We start from the raw sequence: 17523 nt of genomic DNA, 5'->3' as shown, positions 1-17523 counted from the left end.
ACTCACATTCTTGTATGCTATGAACACGTGAGATGAGTTCTTTCGTCCAGCCAGGTAACAGTAGAAGAAGGAATGGAGAGCCCCACATGTGACAGTGCGCTACTTAGCAGCTTCCATTACTGTTCCATCCCCTTTGAAAGCGTCACTTTTCCAAGATGGAGTGGAGTCCTTTTCGTGCGAGTCTTCGAGTTTCTAAGTCGGTCTTCACTGCCGTCCATCTCTCCTTTTTTAAGGATGTCAGCCCGTTTGGTCTGTCATGATTTAGTAGGATGAAGTATAGCAGGTCCCGGTAACAAGCTTTTGGAACCTATCATGCCGGATACATATCTATATGGACCCAGACGCAAATACCAGAACCTATTTCACATGTTCCCTTTTCCTTCACCAGCGACAATGACTACAAAGAGCTCCATCACTAGTCCACGTCGGCTGCCACCAATCATACCGATCGAGGTTTCAACGCTGTTTAGCCTTCATTAAACAAAACCACCCCGTGTCGATCTTGATCTGATGCCGTGCATCGTTGGGGCTTCGATGTGGTTATTAGAGGTTAGGAGGGGCAATTGCAAGAGCACGACGGAGCCTCGTGCGGACTCACAGAGATGACATCACAGATGGCCGGGCGGCCCCGTCCCCCGCCGTTAGTTTCAGTAGCAACCATGCTGCTAAATGAGATATTAAGATAGGTGGAGTTTGTACCGTTTCGGCCCGACGCGCCGCTCCGCTCCGCTCCCTTTCCCCACTCCGATTTCTTTATTGTAGCAGTACGAGAGAGAAGCTCCTCTCCCATTCCCCCCCACCCCGATTTTTTATTGTGGCGGTACGAGAGAAGCATAAAAAAGCGGAGTTATTTATAAATGGCAATTGTTATTACTACTGCTACAGTCGGTAACGGCGCATCCCCGCGCCGTCCGGTTCGTGTCGCGCCAGTGCCCCGTGACGGGGAAGCAGGTGCAGTACCCCACGCCTCCTGCCACGTGGTAGCCCGTCCTCTTCGGCTTCAGCGTCGCACGTCATGTTAAGGTTTCCTTCCCCCCTCTCCTCCATTTAATATCTCGGCCGTTACAAGATGATAAGATGTAAGTCTTTGTTTGACCACCAGCGACCAATAAAGAAGAGATAAAAGTCTGAGTGATGTGCATGCAAACGCAAGTTGATATGTGGTCTCCTCGACTGATCTAAGTCGCACGTCAATATGCTTCATAAGCCTTCTTAAGTGCCTCTTAAAATTAGAATTAGGACGTCGCCCTCGACCTCACACCCGCGCCCATGGACCCGATCACTTCTAGTAGCTCATGTCGAAGACTCGAATAACTCGATTGCATATCCCGATTTCTTTAGTGGGAGAGAGATGTGTGTTGCATTTAATAGGGTGGCTCTCTTTATGCATTCGTGCGGTCGTCGCATTGGAATCACAACACAACGAGGGAGGGGTAACATTGCATGACTTCCACTCCAGAATTTGTGTGGAAGGGAGTGGGCTTTAAATAAGGGTGTTGTCACCTTAAAATGGAACACTGGGAGAGTGTTGGACAAAATATTAATGGCCTCCTTGTGAAGGAGGTGCTGTGCTGGATTGGAGGAGGGTGGGTCAAGGGCAGGACTCGGTTGGGTGGACCAACCCAACCTTTCCTTCCCCATGGCATGAATGCAATGGGAAGGAGGACCTACCTACCCACCTAAAGTCTCAACAGCACCCTCACCTCCCTTTTAACTCCATCCATCCCCCGATCTCTGGCTCTGTGATGTTGCTGTCGTCCTCAGTGGAGCAGCCAAGACCGGGAAATCTAAGACCACCTTTCAGGAACACGAGGTGTTGGAAAAAGGCTTCGGGGATGCATACATGTCATGTGATTCTCTCTTTCTTCTTTGTTCTAGTCTCCATGGAGCCTTTTCGGAGAACGACTGACCATTGGCTGCTTCTGCTCTGTAATGGCTTTCTTGGTCTGGTCCGGTGGTGCATAAAGGTGGGAATGACACAAGTGTATTGTGGGTCCCATGTGGTCAAACATCAAGGAAGACATGTTAGGACTTGACACCATGCCAAAAAGCTCGAGAGTCAAGAGTCAAACGAATGAAACCATCTGCTTTAATTTTGGAGGGTCAAGGAAACAGACATGCATCGAGTTAACTCTTTTTTTCTTCTTTTTCCTGTAACATATTATATCTTAACAGTTCTCTGCTGACCTCTACTGAAACCACAGCCCGGAAAATGATCGACTTGCCCAAATGGATGATGATGGTACACCAACATGTTCTTTCAGCAACTCCTGCAGTAAAAACATGACTATTTCCTTTTTCCATGGGTTCGAAATCATCATCAAGTGATCGCTACAAAGTTTGGACAAATTGTTTTTATGCATCTCAGTCAGCAATGAGGTCTACTACATAGCCGACTGCAAGTGTGTCCCGAACCGGGTTTCATATGGAGATGTCGAAATCTGTGCTTTAGATCCCAGAGGTTGACCATACGATCCTTATCAGAGATGGTGTATGTCTCTTGCCTCTGTTGCGGCCAACGTTTCTTACCGCGCTGTGGCAAGTCAAGATGGGCGTCGAGCGCTAAGCGATCTCGACGTAGATAATAAGCGATAGACCTACATGTGCTAAGCATCTCTTCGTGTCGACAACAATCCATTGTCTTCTGCCGATCGATAACAGCCACGAGATTATGCCATTAATCTATAACAAATTCAAAGTGTTCAAGGACTTATACCATGTAAACTATCTCACAACTGAGACTTCAAGGTAGATCACCTCTCCACATAAAAAATGCAAGGAACAATTGGCAATTCAGCTTATGTCTTGATTCAGTTGTTCTGAAACGATACGAGAAGAAAGAAATCCAAGATAAAAAGGATTGGATCGCCCATTATTCTGATGCTCAAATGCAGTGAAATAATCATGTGCCTTCGAGATGAGTTCATAACGGGGATATAAATGGTTTACGTCCCAGGAAAATATCATTACTCATCAACAAACATTACCTCTATGCAGGTGAGAAGGCCATGTCTCGAGTAGAACATACGAGAACAGAGTGCTTCACGGAATCTATTTGCAGGCCGTCGCAGCGTGCCATGCACCGGGCCGACCCAATTCATTTGGATGTATGTACCTAGTGATGTACGACTACGCAACAGCTTCAAGATCTACTTATAAGTAGATCTAAATGCTTCAAGTGAAGCATGATTGGACCAAAAAAAGCCACCTAAACGATCATGTATCATAACCTTCCTAGACTTGCCTGTGAATTGCACAGTAATCCATTTAACATGTGTTAATGGACCTACAGTCGAAAGCGTTGTTGCTGCACGAGAACACGAAGGCCGCGTTGCAAGCATCGCATCCAGCCTAAACGGAGCTGTCCATGTACCTGTGTCGTTTCACATGGTAGATGGTCAGTAGGCAGTCGAACACAATGGCCGACTGAGGTAAGAAGGTTGAGTATCGTCGTCCCGCACGGAGATTAGTAGTTGGGAATGCCGACAGGATGGATATATAGAATTCATGTGGTGATGCAAAGGCACATCATCTACGAGTTATCATCATCTCCTTTATTCAAGTTGAGCGCGTACATTATACTCGCATATGGCTCGAGTAGAACATGCACGGTGAAGTCAATGATACACGTCAAACAAGTGCTTGTGTTGTTGATGATGGCATTGCTCTAGCTTTGCATCTGATTTGATACCAGTGACATATACCAGAAGTTCCTCGAAGAAAGTAAAAAAGGGTTTTAATTCGGAAACACACGGCTTCAAAAACTCACATGCATGTCTGTCCTTGAACGCACAACTTTTTCCAGCGTCCTATGCAGAGGAAAACAATAATGGCCGTCATCTGATAGGTGTGAAGGGACACGCCCATGCGGCTCGGCGATTCAAATGGTTTCGAGCGGCAGCAGAACGGCTCAGTCCCCTATTCTTAGTGCGTTGCGTAGTCCCCATTTTGAACTTCGGCGTTCCCCGTTATAGATTGTTGACACGGACACACACACATGCAGTGTTCCTTCGAGTCGAAGTCACGTTGAAATTTGAATCGCTTTCCATCTTCTCTCTTCTGTAACACACGCGACTCATCTAGTCCGCAATTATGTTGTTTCCGCTCTTCTTCTGGTCATTGCCTAGCAAGTTCTTAGCCTTCGAACGGTCTTTGTCTGGATGGAAGTTGCGTGAGTCGGGGCCAATGGATTTGACCACGGTCGCTCTGAACGCGTCGAATCCATGACACGTAGCCCGAAAACTTCTAGATGAGTCGCGAATGTCGGGCTTGACCTGACGATCTTTTGCGTCCGGTCAGATCCAAACTCGATCTTCTCCGTATTACGTGGAATCGAACTCTCGAGAGGACAGAAGACCATGGAGTTATGGGCCCCTGACAAGCCAGTAACCTCTCCCCGCGGCCACAGCTGCTACCCCTTCCCCTCCGTCAAAAGCCATTTAGCCAAAAGTGTGATCGCTCCCATCTCCCTTATGTGTCTGGGGGTTCTTTTCTCGTCTTTTTTCATTTACCTTTTTTGTTTTTCTTTATTTCTTTCGGCTCCATCTGATACCATCCACGTCGTGGCTTTCACTTTCCGCGTAACCATACGCGCCGCCCCACTCGCCACCCACCTCCCAACACAACTGCTTCTACGTGGCGCCAAATGGAAGGAAAAGTAATAGGCGGGAAATTTGACTCATCCAATCTCCTTCCCGCCTGATTAATTAATTTTAAAAAAACCAAATGATATATATATATATATATATATATATATATATATATATATATATATATATATATATAATATAAGATACTCGCTGTGAGTCACGACACCAGCGCTCCTTTTTCCCGTCAAAGATAACGGCGCCGCGCGTCCCACCGTCCATCACGGAGACTTGTCCCTGGTGTGCGGTGATCATGGCGCGCATCTGACATCATGTGGCTTCCTTCTGTCGCTCAGACGCCGTACCACGCGACTTTTGTCAATTTTCGGTGCGCGACAGGAAGCACTTTTACCGCCATTATTTCTTAAAACGTCAACTTGCCACCTTATCACTGGTAATTTTGATGGCCCCCGCATGGGCCACAGAACTAGTAAACATAAGAAGGCCGCCGTTACGGGGGCAACGCCATTGCCCTTTTTAAATGCCTCGGATGAAAACACGTGGACTAGGGCGACAGGTCAAATGACAGAGCCCAGCCGACACGTGCCTACTCCACCTTAACTTTCCCCACATGCTCCTGGCTCGTGTCGCCGAGGCACCAAGCGTATCTGGACGCGTCATTTGTTCTGAGTGGCTACCTTAGGTACCGTGATAGTGACGGCGACGTCCGCGCGTCGCACGCTCGTATAAACGCCCTTCCGTGGCTTTGTGGGCCAGATCACGCTCGTTGTAACCGCGGACGCCGACGCGGACGGCACAAAGACTTGGCTGTGCTCCGGCCACGCCCGGCCTTTTTAATGCAGCATTAATTCGTCAGGTCTGTCGATTTAATGCTTCGTTCGTGAACGAGTCAAACGAACATCTCGATGCTGAGTTAACTCGTCCGTCCAGGTTTCATGTCAAAATCAATTTTTAAGAAACAATTCAATTTAAACATATACGATAAATTTTAATTATATATGACGCCAAACTGAATCATTAGAAAATTATGAGCGTATTAGTTCACAAGACGAATAATCAAAATCTTTTATAAAAAAATATACATAAATTATTGATTTTTAATTATTATATAAAATTGCATTCATATATATATATATATATATATATATATATATTGGATTTATTTAAAGCCGATGTATAAGTTCAACTTCCAATCAGTTCCCTAATTTATGTTATTAATGTTAGTTGTCATGCACAGTGGAGATATACCGTAGGTGATTACTTGAGCTTGAGGAAGAAGCAACACGGGGGTAAGAATGAGAGCAGAAAGAAAGGGGCGACGCTTGACCAGGGTCGGAACGGTTAGGTCGGCCTGGCCGCTACTGAACGGGTACTCGCGGTGGTCCCAATTCTTAGACGGCCATTCTTGCTTACGAACGTGGGTTTGGCACCTTTTTAAATATCGGAGTCTCCTCTGCTGTGTTCTTTCGCATCAAGTTTGTTCTTCTCTTTTGTCCTCTCTCCTCTTCATCCTTCCCCAACCAGAACAGCTGCGGAGAAATAGGACGATATGTAGAGAGAGAAAGATAGAGAGATGGTGATTCCGGCGTCTTTTTGAAGTGTTACGAGGTTCCTGTGGATATAGTCGACCGAGAGAAGTTTCTGCAGAGGAGAAAGAAGAAGAAGAAGAGATGGAATTGCCGGATGAGTACCAGAAGCTTGTTAACAGAATGATGAACACTCTCAGGTGAGCCACTACCTCGACAGCCTACCTCTCTATATCGTCTTTTGCGCCAGATTTACTCATTTATTGTTGTCTCCTTTCCCCTCCCAAATCTCCTCCCTCTCGATCTCTGGTTGTATTGCGAGATGTCGTTCTCCCTCTTTCGTGATTGCCTTCGATTTTGTATTACTCTCTGCGGGGTGATGTGTAAGGGGGTGTGTTGTTTGTATCGTCAGGGTGGTGATCGACAATGCGGTGTGCGCGACGTCAACGGTGGTGAGGGTGAACAGCGCCCGGAAGCGTGGCATGCTATTGGAGGCCGTGCAGGTGCTCACCGACCTCGACCTAACCATCCAGAAGGGCTACATCTCCTCGGACGGCCGCTGGTTCATGGATGTCTTCCACGTTGTCGATGGCCACGGTCGCAAGCTACTCGACCCCGCCCTCCTCTCCCGCATAGAATTCTCCCTCAGCGGCGAAGCCTCGTCATCCTCCTCCGCCGGCGATGACGGAGAGAACAACCACGACAATTCCGATGGCTGCGGCCTTGCGGGCCTCACGGCGCTGGAGCTTACCGGCACCGACCGGCCGGGCCTCCTCTCCGAGGTCTTCGCTGTGCTCCGTGACCTGGAGTGCAACGTGGTGGAGGCCAAGGTCTGGACCCACAACGGTCGCATCGCCTCCCTCATCTTCGTCAAGGACCACCACTCGGGCTCCCCCATCGCCGACGCCCACCGTATCGACGGCATCGAGGCCCGCCTCCGCAATGTTCTCCGCGGCGATCACGACGTCCGCGGAGCCAAGACCACCGTGGCCTCTCCCATGATGACCCACTCCGACCGTCGCCTCCACCAGCTCATGTTCGCGGACCGCGACTACGGGCGCGTCTCCTCCAACGAGGCATCCTTGTCTTCGTCGTCGTCAAAGTTGTCGGTCTCGGTTCAGAATTGGACCGAGCGCGGCTACTCCGTCGTCAACGTGCAGTGCCGCGACCGACCGAAGCTCCTGTTCGACGTAGTTTGCACCCTCACCGACATGGGGTACGTCGTCTTCCACGGAACCATTGGCACCGATGCCGATCGAGCCTATCAGGTAAAGAGTCATCCGCAGCCCTCGTTTTGTCCCATGGATCGCTCTCCAAAATGTTGGATTATATTGGTCTCGTGTTTCATGGATTGCAGGAATTCTACATAAGACATATGGATGGAGGGCCGATCAGTTCGGAGGCAGAGCGGCAGCGAGTGATCCAATGCTTGCAAGCCGCCATCGAGCGCAGAGCATCTGAGGTAGGCACCTCTCTTTGGTTCAGTTCTCACTGTTAATTCTACTCATTAAAAGCGTGCGCAACCCATCGTATGATTCGCCAGTCTAGTCCCTGTTTTGATACATTCTGTTCTTGAAACAGGGGATGAGGCTGGAGATGAGCATGCCGGACCGGCGGGGCTTGCTCGCGGACGTGACCCGGACGTTCCGCGAGAACGGGCTCTCGGTGACCAGGGCGGAGATCACGACCAAGGCCGGCGAAGCCAAGAACGAGTTCTGCGTCACCGACACCAACGGCCAGCTGCCCGACCGCCGCGCGATCAACGCCGTCATCGAGAGGATCGGCAAGGACCACATCAAATTCAACGAGCAACGGGGTCCGCGCCCCTGCCAGGAGAGGCCACTGCCGGAGGCGGCCGGCGTGGTCGGGGTCTTCAGCCTGGGGAACCTGGTGATGAGGAATCTCTACTACCTTGGGCTCATCAGATCCTGTTCATAGAAGCACCCCCGGTTGGGCCCGCGGCTTGTCCAACTCGGTAGGTTCACTCTGTTCATAGGTGTAAAGCTGTGGAAAAGAAGGTTACTCAGGAAGTTAGCAGCTGAAAGCATCATATTCATCAGGGTTACGGGGTGCCATCGGGGTAGTCATAGCTGTACGTCAAATAGTATCAATAGGTTGTGTATATGAGAAAAGCAGGGTTGGGGTTGGGTTTTCCGCTTCTTGCCATAGATAGCTCGGAGAAGCTGGTGGTTGCGGTGGAACTATTGGTGCCAGCTACCTAAGGCGATAGGTTGTGGGTCTCTGTTAGCGGTAGTTTTCTTTTCTGTTTTTGCTTCGTTACACATACATGTAAATACCCATACCCGTTGTACATATGATAACGAACTTGATACTAGTGCTAATGATTAGAAGTCGCTCCTTGTGTCTTCGTCTGAGTTGGTTTCAGACTTTTCCTACTCACTGTCATTCGAAGACGACCTGCCGCCACCCACCACCAACCGTTTCACACCTACGTCTAGCAACTCTGGTGACGGATTTGTGCTCATCAACAACTTTGTGTTTTAGTTGCCTTCAAGGGAGAAGGTCAGGTGCGTTTGCTTGGACGGGACTCCAACAATAGATTAACCAGCCTTAGCTCTGAAGAATAGAACGCGACCGGTGGGGCTGCAGAGTCCATGGGGAACAAAACGTGCGATTCCGTCGTCATCGACGGGGGCGAGGCTCCGATCGGTGATGGCAGGTGGATTATTATCGCAGCTCTACTTCTGACTTTGAGCTATGGTGTCGCTTTAAGAGAGGCGTCGATCGCGATCTTAATGAACTTTAATGTTTCCATTTGACCTCGGAAAAGGTGGTCTCGGAGATCGAGAGACGTACAAGCAGCGATGCTGGTTCATTTCTTCCAGGGCGTGCTGCGTGACTTGAGAGGGTAATGACCGGTCCATCGAATAGACTAATTCTGCATCACAGACTTGTCAATGGCGGAATCTCCGGTGTCAGCCTCTGTCATCAAACATGTTTTGTCTGTTGTCTGCCCACGGATCCCCACTTTCGGGAAGCAAATATAACCATTTCAAGATGAGAAGAATGAAACGTGGTTTTGATTACTGTAATAGAATCAAGTATCATCTTGCAAGCAAGGTGTATAATATATCATTCTGCAACCAAGCACGAGAGACAATTTCATGTCACATGATAGCCACCTATAGAAGTTCACCTGCTTCTGGGCCCCCTCTTTCTCTGTCACGCATCTGCAATCGATAAGATGCGGTGAGTCGTTGAATATTTGGTCAAAAGCGCCCAATCACAACACAGATAGATGGGACGGGACTCAGACAAACGCACCTCGGAGAGTGGGCGGAGGATGGAGGAATCTTAGAATTCCGTTCCCGTGAATCGAATGACACGGAGAACGAGGTCTTAGTGCATCAAGTCGAAGGCTACCTTGAGTTGCGACCGAGCCATTGGATCATGCAACCTTGATTTGAAGCTAAATTCGAGCCCAAAACTTGCACCGTGACGACAAATAAACCATTGCATCAAAGGATTAATCCTGATGGCGTGGCGTCCAAGCTGAAGAAGATGGACATAAAAAGCACATTGCCGGTCGATTCCTGGAATCGATTCACGCCTTGCTCTCCCGGAAGTCGTGCCTCGTGGCAAGTTTTCGTCCTCTTTTGATCCCCCTGCTTTGTTTGAACGACGAGGAAGTCTTCACGCCTTGCGGGAGAAGCAAAGAGGCTCGCTGGTGCGGATGACATCAGAATAGTGGATTTGGTAGGAGCCGGCGAAGCATACAAAGCACCATATCATGCCTTCGGCCGAGTGTGTCGAATGTGACCATGTGGTGCAGCTGAAATGTGTCCGTCTTTGTTTTGTTTGTGTTGTTACTCAGTTTCACTTTCATATAACCAACAAAGGAAAGCATTAACATCTTTTAGTTAATGTCGGTTGCATAAATATCAACGGAAGCAGTCTGTATGGAAGATTTGTTAGGATTTTTATAGTTTTAAAAATAAAAAAAATCTTATTTATCCTAACACTATCACTGTATTGATAGAAAATATAACATGTGATACTATGTACCGGCTCGGTATGAAAGTAATAGACAAAAAGATAATTTTAATATATATATTATTTTTAATAATTTTATTGACGAAAAGATAATTTCAACATCCCACCTATTGAAAATAAAAAGGATATTAAAATTATCATTTTGCTTATCACTTTTACGTCAATTCAATATGTCGTGTCACGTGCTATGTTTTTTGTTAATGCAACTGACGAGATTAAGACAAATGAGATTATTTGTTTTACTTTCAAAACTATAGATATCTTAATATAAACTGTTTAAGTACAAGAATTGTAATATTAATAGGGTTCAAGTATAGAATGTAATATATAATTAACTCGAAAGATATCCAAAAATAAAAACCATGTGTATTCATGCAATTTCACTACTTTTGATTATTCATGGATTCATATACATTATACAGAGATGTTGGTATAAAAAAAAATATATATATCAAATTGTATTTTAGACCAAATTATCAAAAATTAATTAAGGCATAGTTTGATAAAGATCAGATCCTATCAAGCTGTTCAGATGATATAGGATCATGTTCTGGCTCGATTCCTAGCTTAACTATTATGTCTGTCCAGAAAAGAAGATTCTTGATTAACTCGAAGAATCAAAACAGGGGATGTAGGAAGGATGTGGCTTGGTTGGACTCCAATGCCAGTCATTTTTGGGAATCGACCACTTGGTTTTCATTTGATGCCACTGAACCAACAACAAGGGACAAAGAGAAAGAGAAAGCTTTGGTGGATTCTGCTCACACATTGCTTGTTTATGAGTTGGAACCTTGTGCTCCATGGCATGGATTCCTTCGGCTTTTGGGACAGATTGGCTCCAGCGGGCTCTGTCTCGATCGGGCAGGTGATCTTGCAGGAATATAGAGAAGAATCTAATTGTTGGGCTGAGTTCTCTGACACAACAACTCGGATTTGCTTACAGCCTTAATTGTCTGCTTGGTCTGCAGTTGCTTGGATTTCGATTCTGGTTCTGGTTCTTGTTCTTGTTGTGGTTCCAGAACACCACCGAGTGTGGTGTGATGCTGGTGGATCTGCCGAGAACGACGCGCAAAGAATCAGGCACTTGCACTGGTTGATGCGTAGCCTTTCAGTCTCGGAGAAGATCCTACAGGAACTTTCACCACAGCCAGGAAGAACAGGCAACGAATCACGACTCAGCTGCAAATTACAAGTTGGTGATTTGACCAAACTCCGAGGCATCGCGAGGAACCGATGAGAATTCCAGTCGACTGACGATGATGCTCCCAATTCCTGTCGATTGTTTCTGAAATGCCATCTATCCTGTCTCCATTCTTCTTCCATCACAATCTTAGATTACGAGAATATTCAATCTCAATTTGGCCTGACAGAAACCTCATCCCTGACGTGATCAGATGAAGGGGGAGAATTTGGCTTGCCAGTTTGCATTAAATCAACATGAAGACACTGATTTCTTTCAGGAGGAAGAAAAGAGGATAAAGAAGAGACTCGGTCAAGGCTATATTACACAAAATATAATAGGCCACGAGGCCAAATAATTCTTTGTTTGTATCCTCGGCTTCCTCGTCGTCATGCCGACAGAATCTTGTCGAGAGAAAAAGAATAGGATACTGTATATCCTTTTGTGAATCACAAGCCTTTGTCATTCATTAGGTACATGTTGACTATTTGTTTTTAGTTCTACTCTCTTCCTAATCGATGAAGAAGGTTTTGGGACCATCAAATCACTGTTTTGATGATTCTGGAGGGATCCTCGTAGCCTTGTGCCGAACAGCTAGCTATTCTTCTTCTTCGGCACGCAGAATCAACAATGCATTCCGCCATCAGAGGTCAGGTCATGGCTGCATATGCTGTAGATTACTGTTTCAGAACATATTCCAACTGCATCTTTGCTGGCCAATGCAAAGATACCATTCCACTTGTTGCTTTCGCCCAAAGGAACAGGCTTTAGTTTCTTTGGCAGCTGATCCTTCCTCATGTCTTATTCTTCGTATAGTAGTAGCGGTTGTTGTGTGCGCGGTTCCCCATCAAGGAATCGGCATTTAATTTTCAGCAACTACACACTGTACAACATTTAGATCGTAATAATTCATATTTTCGTCAATTGGATAGATAGGTTAGGGATTCATATCGAAATTATATCACACGTCTCATGTCGAAGATGAACAATCTTACTAGTGATCCTATAAAAATTGCATCATGAGAGATTTTTCATATGAATCTATCGAAGATGAACAATCTTACTAGTGATCCTATAAAAATTACATCACGAGAGATTTTTCATATGAATCTATCGACGTAGTTAGGGGGAAGGTCTTTTTATAATAGACTAGAGTAGCCCATTGTAATTGAAATGATGAGATTAACTCATGAGATGATCATTTGAAATCTTCGATCATCACTTTGTTGTGAGGACGTAATTTAATTCGCCATAAGTTACGTAATAACTCCAACATGATAGTTCATATTGCAAGTCAAGATGATGATAGTTTGGAATTAGATTCATGGAGTGACCATTCCGGATGGAAAGCCGTGCATAACTCTCATGAATATTTTTGGTTAATTGTGGTCTCTAATAAATACAATTGCATTTGTGTTGGGTTAATTTATGTGTACCAAACAATCCCGAAATGACCAACCCAAGTTGGGTTTAGGCCCGCCTGTGTCTGGGCCTGTTTAACATAATGATCCATTTCATGGTTGCATATATAAACTTTGCATACATGACATGTGTCGATGATATATATATATATATATATATCAGAGATGACAAACCATGTCATGTCAACATAACATTTAAAGAATATATTTTCTTATTAAGCTTCTTTGATATTTTATAATAGACGATCGTTACAAAGTCAATAGTATATAATTATTTTTAATTATATCTTCATTTCGAATTAATTGAAATAAACAAATATATATTAATTTGACTATCGGAGGAATCTTATCATTTGCATTCCGATATGATAAGATTCAGTAAACTTTTCGTTTGACTTCGAATTCCTTCCGCGGAAAGCATCAGAAGCAGATTGTGAAGGGGCCCATCGTAGCTGTAAAGCCATGCAGCTAATTCTTCCACTGTAAGCTGATGGAAATTTATATTCATGGCCAGCCCAACATAGCTTTCTCGACAAGACAAAGTCTGCAAGGCTACTGTATATTTAACCTGATGCCAACGAAAACCTTCCCCCATCGTTTACCATGATGTTATCTTGCGAGGAAGAGTTGATGCCTCGATCAGCTTCTACCTCTTTCCTATCCTTCTGCGTCTGCCACCTCATCGTAGCCATTCTTCTGCTAATTAGCAGCAGCAATGGTGTGACCGAGCGCAGCCTTCCGACCATAGACGATGATGACAGAGTGCGCGGACCAGCGCCGTCAACATCCGGTTTTGGAGGGCCAGACGAAAAGAACGGTGACGATTCCAACGGGGAAGATGATGAGCTGAGGAAGAGAGCGGAGGAATTCATCGAGAAGATGAACAGCGTGTGGAGAGCAGAGAGGAAGAAGATGCCGCGGTGATGTGGTGCAGACTATTGCATGCAATCAATGGGAGACATGTGCAACTCCGAATCTGCCAATAGTATGCCACATAAAAGCAACATTCGGATTAAAGGCCGCAACTTTGGGTTGAAATTTACGTAGGGGCAAATGTAATGCAGTGACCATTTTGTCCGCCAATCCTCATGGAGTTGACATATCCGACAAGCTTAAATACTCTTTGATTGCGAACATGATGCGTAATAAAGAAACTAGCCATCTGAATGATTCAAGATACGTTTTAAGTTCAGACGCCAAAGTTGTGGATGCCTTCCATACGCGTACGCATCCCTTGAAAGAATGGTAATGGGTCAAGATAGGTTAGGCCTCGGTTCCCTTTTACCAATCGTGGTCCATTACGAACACAGTCGTTGATGATGGGCCAGACGTGCGTAACAGGTCTCTTTGAAATCATACGAACCCGACCTGCTTTCGCACTGGCTCGCTCCGCTTAAACCGTGGCACAGGTCCCTTATACCGGTCAAGCAATTGGATTCGAGTCAGATCTGCAGGATGTTAGGGCTTCGACATAAGTCAATTGGTGAAGAGGGGCTCATTTATTTGGCGGACAAGGGGGACGTTGCCCCGAAGCGACGACGATCGCTGGAGTCATACCCCGGAATCAATCAGAGAAGCAATCTGTACGCGTCTGCGTAGCTGTGGGATTTTAATTCCCCAGCCTCCTTCCCGGTGGTTGAGCGATCAGCCCCGTCCTTTTGCCTGACCTCCCATTAATATTGGCCACCCGTTTCACCTATTTCCTCCCTTTCGTCTCTTGGTTTCAGCCCAGCTGCCGGTTGACCCCTCGCACCTATTGCCACTGGGGTCGGCAAGACCATGCAAGCCCCCACCTATACCCATTTAATACGGCTGCTACTCTCGCCTCCGTTTTCTAACTGCGTCGACCAACTGTCGTTTCTGCTGACGACGTTCTCTATATATCTTCTATCTTCTTATGATAATGCAATCCTTTTTCGGAGTACCACTACTTTTTTGCTTGTGAGGTTATATGCGTGTATAGGTTCGTTCCACTCTGCCTTTTGTTTAGCCGTTGTTGTTAGGATGGATACGGCGGCCGCTGAGCCCGCCGTGATGGATCGCGAGCGCCTGACGGCCGAAATGGCCTTCAGGGATACCTCCATCGTCATCAAGATCCGCCGCCGTCTGCCGGACTTCCTCCAGTCTATCAACCTCAAGTACGTCAAGCTCGGCCTGGGCTACACCACCATCCCCACCGCTTACCTGCTGGTGCCCCTCCTATTTTCGGCCCTCGCCGCCACGATCCGGCTCGACCGGATACTCGTGACCACGCCGGCCCGGCTCTCCATCGACCCCGCCACCGGACTCGGCTCCGCGGTGGTCGCCCTGGTCTTGCTCGCCGCCTACTACTTGAAGCGGCCGCGCCCCGTCTACCTGGTGGAGTTCGCTTGCTACAAGCCCGACGACGAGCACAAGATCTCCAAAGAGGGGTTCCTGGAGATGACCGACTGCACCGGCGTATTCACGGAGGAGTCACTCGGCTTCCAGACAAAGATCACGATGCGGTCAGGGCTGGGGGACGAGACGTATCTGCCGCCCGGAGTGCAGGCGCGGCCGCCTCGGCTGTGCATGGCGGAAGCTCGGTTGGAGGCGGAGGCCGTCATGTTTGGTTGCCTCGACGCCCTCTTCGAGGCCACGGGTGTCGACCCGCGGCGTGACGTCCGCATACTCATCGTCAACTGCAGCCTGTTCAACCCGACGCCGTCGCTGGCGTCTATGATCGTCAACCGCTACAAGATGCGGGAGGACGTGAAGAGCTTCAACCTGGGCGGCATGGGCTGCAGCGCGGGGCTTATCTCCATCGACCTCGCCAAGGACCTTCTCCAGGCGAACCCCAACTCCTACGCCGTCGTGCTGAGCACGGAAAACATCACGCTCAACTGGTACTTCGGCAACGACCGCTCCATGCTGCTGTCCAACTGCATCTTCCGGATGGGTGGCGCCGCCATGCTACTGTCGAACCGGCGGGCGGACGCGGGGCGGGCCAAGTACCGGCTGGTACACACCGTGCGGACGCACAAGGGGGCGGACGACAGCTGCTACGGGTGCGTGTACCAGCGGGAAGACGGCCGCGGGGCGATCGGAGTGTCTCTGGCCAGGGAGCTGATGGCCGTGGCCGGGGACGCACTCAAGACCAACATCACCACGCTGGGACCCCTGGTGCTGCCCTTGTCGGAGCAGCTCAAGTTCCTGGCATCGCTACTGGGTCGACGGGTGCTGAGGCTGAGGGGCGTGCGGCCCTACATACCGGACTTCCGGCGAGCATTCGAGCACTTCTGCGTGCACGCCGGGGGGCGGGCGGTGCTCGAGGAGATACAGAAGAACCTGGGGCTGGGATCCGCGGACATGGAGCCCTCCCGTAGCGTGCTGCACCGCTTCGGCAACACCAGCAGCAGCTCGCTGTGGTACGAGCTGGCGTACGCGGAGGCTAAGGGCCGAGTGCGCCGGGGTAACCGCGTGTGGCAGATCGGCTTCGGGTCCGGGTTCAAGTGCAACAGCGCGGTGTGGCGTGCGCTCCGAGACGTCCCGCCGGTGCACCAGGGCAGCCGCGGGCGCTGCAACCCCTGGGCCGACTGCGTCGACCGCTACCCGGTCAAGGGACAGGCTTGAGGTTGTCGACGAACCCACGGCGCGCCCTCTCGTGTCCTCCATTTGCCTCAACCACATAAATGCAAGCTCCTATTACCACCATTTGTTTGAAGCTGTTACCCCCGTTCAGCAGTGCACACACTTGCTCCCTGTATCTACGTTTATCCTCATGCATGCGTGCAATTTAGCTTCTGGTCAAAACAATAAACTCAACCTAGATTGTAATCGTGTGCTTATGTTTGTTTGTTTGTTTACATCATCAGAACCTGAGTCTCCCCATAGCCTTTCTATCGCCCTGGAACATCAACTATACCTAAATAAACGACCAACTCATATGTGTTTCATCGTCAAAATCAAGTTACCTCTTTTCATCACAGATTCAAGTCTGAGAGACTGTTGGGTTCCAGAAGAATGTACTTCCAAAAGACTGCAAGCAGTTGCGTCCGTCTTCTTCGACTCCTCTCCTATATCGCCTCGATTATGATCTAACTCGAAGATGCAGTGCAGTTACTGGGACAGTTGGTGGCGATGGACGGATGAGACTTCTTTAGGAATCTTGCTAAGAATAATTCATGTCGTACATCTGAGTCTAATTTGTTTTAGGTAGCAAGATAGAGACGGGCATTTCAAATAAGCCACGCAACTTTGAGAAGTACCTTTGATGTGACGTCGGTAAAGTTTCATTAATAGGTTAGATTACGGGCAACCTCAAAGACTCGATGTTTAGTCTGACTGATATATCACTCCGATATTGAAACTTAACCTGTTCGATTATATTATTGGATGGTCGATCGGTGCTCGAGAACGGTCGTCGGGTGTTAAATGTAATGTAAGCTTTTGATTCATGACCTAATAATTTAAGGCCCCTTTGCCTTTTGTTGTTTTTTTCTGGGGCAATAACTCTAATAATCCCCAACAGTAGTCATCCGTCAACTGGCCACAGAAATGGGACCCCCTTGATAAATGGTCGGCATTCAATGTATAGCCAGCCATCATCTTTGTTTGAGTGGATTCGAATTACAGCTTATTATATATATATATAATATTATTTTGAAGTTTACATTTTAAATTTGGTGAAAAGCTTTTAGTATGTATGTATGTATATTGGCGTCGTATTTAATCTTTGATAAAATTCAGATTAACACAAAACAAACAACTTAAATTTGTTTTAAATGACTGCTTAATTTGTTTATTTCTTTGGTGAA

The 17523-nt window shown here is 47.5% G+C and overlaps 3 protein-coding genes across 3 annotated transcripts; all 3 read left to right on the top strand.

Moving 5' to 3' along the window:
- Nucleotides 1–6070: 6070 nt before the first annotated feature.
- Nucleotides 6071–8487, top strand: LOC135612310 (ACT domain-containing protein ACR8-like). Its single transcript, XM_065108455.1, has 4 exons — nt 6071–6333; nt 6546–7401; nt 7491–7595; nt 7715–8487. The coding sequence occupies exons 1-4, from the start codon at nt 6278–6280 to the stop codon at nt 8069–8071; spliced, it is 1374 nt and encodes a 457-aa protein (XP_064964527.1). The 5' UTR covers nt 6071–6277; the 3' UTR covers nt 8072–8487.
- A 4851-nt stretch (nt 8488–13338) lies between these two features.
- On the top strand, nt 13339–13858 carry LOC103984782 (uncharacterized). Its single transcript, XM_009402342.3, has one exon. The coding sequence runs from the start codon at nt 13352–13354 to the stop codon at nt 13670–13672; it is 321 nt and encodes a 106-aa protein (XP_009400617.2). The 5' UTR covers nt 13339–13351; the 3' UTR covers nt 13673–13858.
- Nucleotides 13859–14579: 721 nt separating this feature from the next.
- LOC135612309 (3-ketoacyl-CoA synthase 1-like) lies at nt 14580–16554 on the top strand. Its single transcript, XM_065108454.1, has one exon. The coding sequence runs from the start codon at nt 14753–14755 to the stop codon at nt 16337–16339; it is 1587 nt and encodes a 528-aa protein (XP_064964526.1). The 5' UTR covers nt 14580–14752; the 3' UTR covers nt 16340–16554.
- The last annotated feature ends 969 nt before the right edge of the window (nt 16555–17523 follow it).

The sequence above is a fragment of the Musa acuminata genome, chromosome BXJ2-5 (genome assembly GCF_036884655.1).
Source record: "Musa acuminata AAA Group cultivar baxijiao chromosome BXJ2-5, Cavendish_Baxijiao_AAA, whole genome shotgun sequence".
In the NCBI taxonomy this organism is placed as follows: Eukaryota; Viridiplantae; Streptophyta; class Magnoliopsida; order Zingiberales; family Musaceae; genus Musa; species Musa acuminata.
This window is presented reverse-complemented; position numbering and strand designations above follow the sequence as displayed.

What these genes read in the sequence shown, in the direction of transcription:
- LOC135612310 (XM_065108455.1), top strand. Translation starts at nt 6,278, where the DNA reads ATGGAATTGCCGGATGAGTACCAGAAGCTTGTTAACAGAATGATGAAC. An exon ending in AGAATGATGAACACTCTCAG is followed by an intron (nt 6,334 to 6,545) that starts GTGAGCCACTAC and finishes TTGTATCGTCAG; the next exon opens with GGTGGTGATCGACAATGCGG. An exon ending in TCGAGCGCAGAGCATCTGAG is followed by an intron (nt 7,596 to 7,714) that starts GTAGGCACCTCT and finishes TTCTTGAAACAG; the next exon opens with GGGATGAGGCTGGAGATGAG.
- LOC103984782 (XM_009402342.3), top strand. Translation starts at nt 13,352, where the DNA reads ATGATGTTATCTTGCGAGGAAGAGTTGATGCCTCGATCAGCTTCTACC.
- LOC135612309 (XM_065108454.1), top strand. Translation starts at nt 14,753, where the DNA reads ATGGATACGGCGGCCGCTGAGCCCGCCGTGATGGATCGCGAGCGCCTG.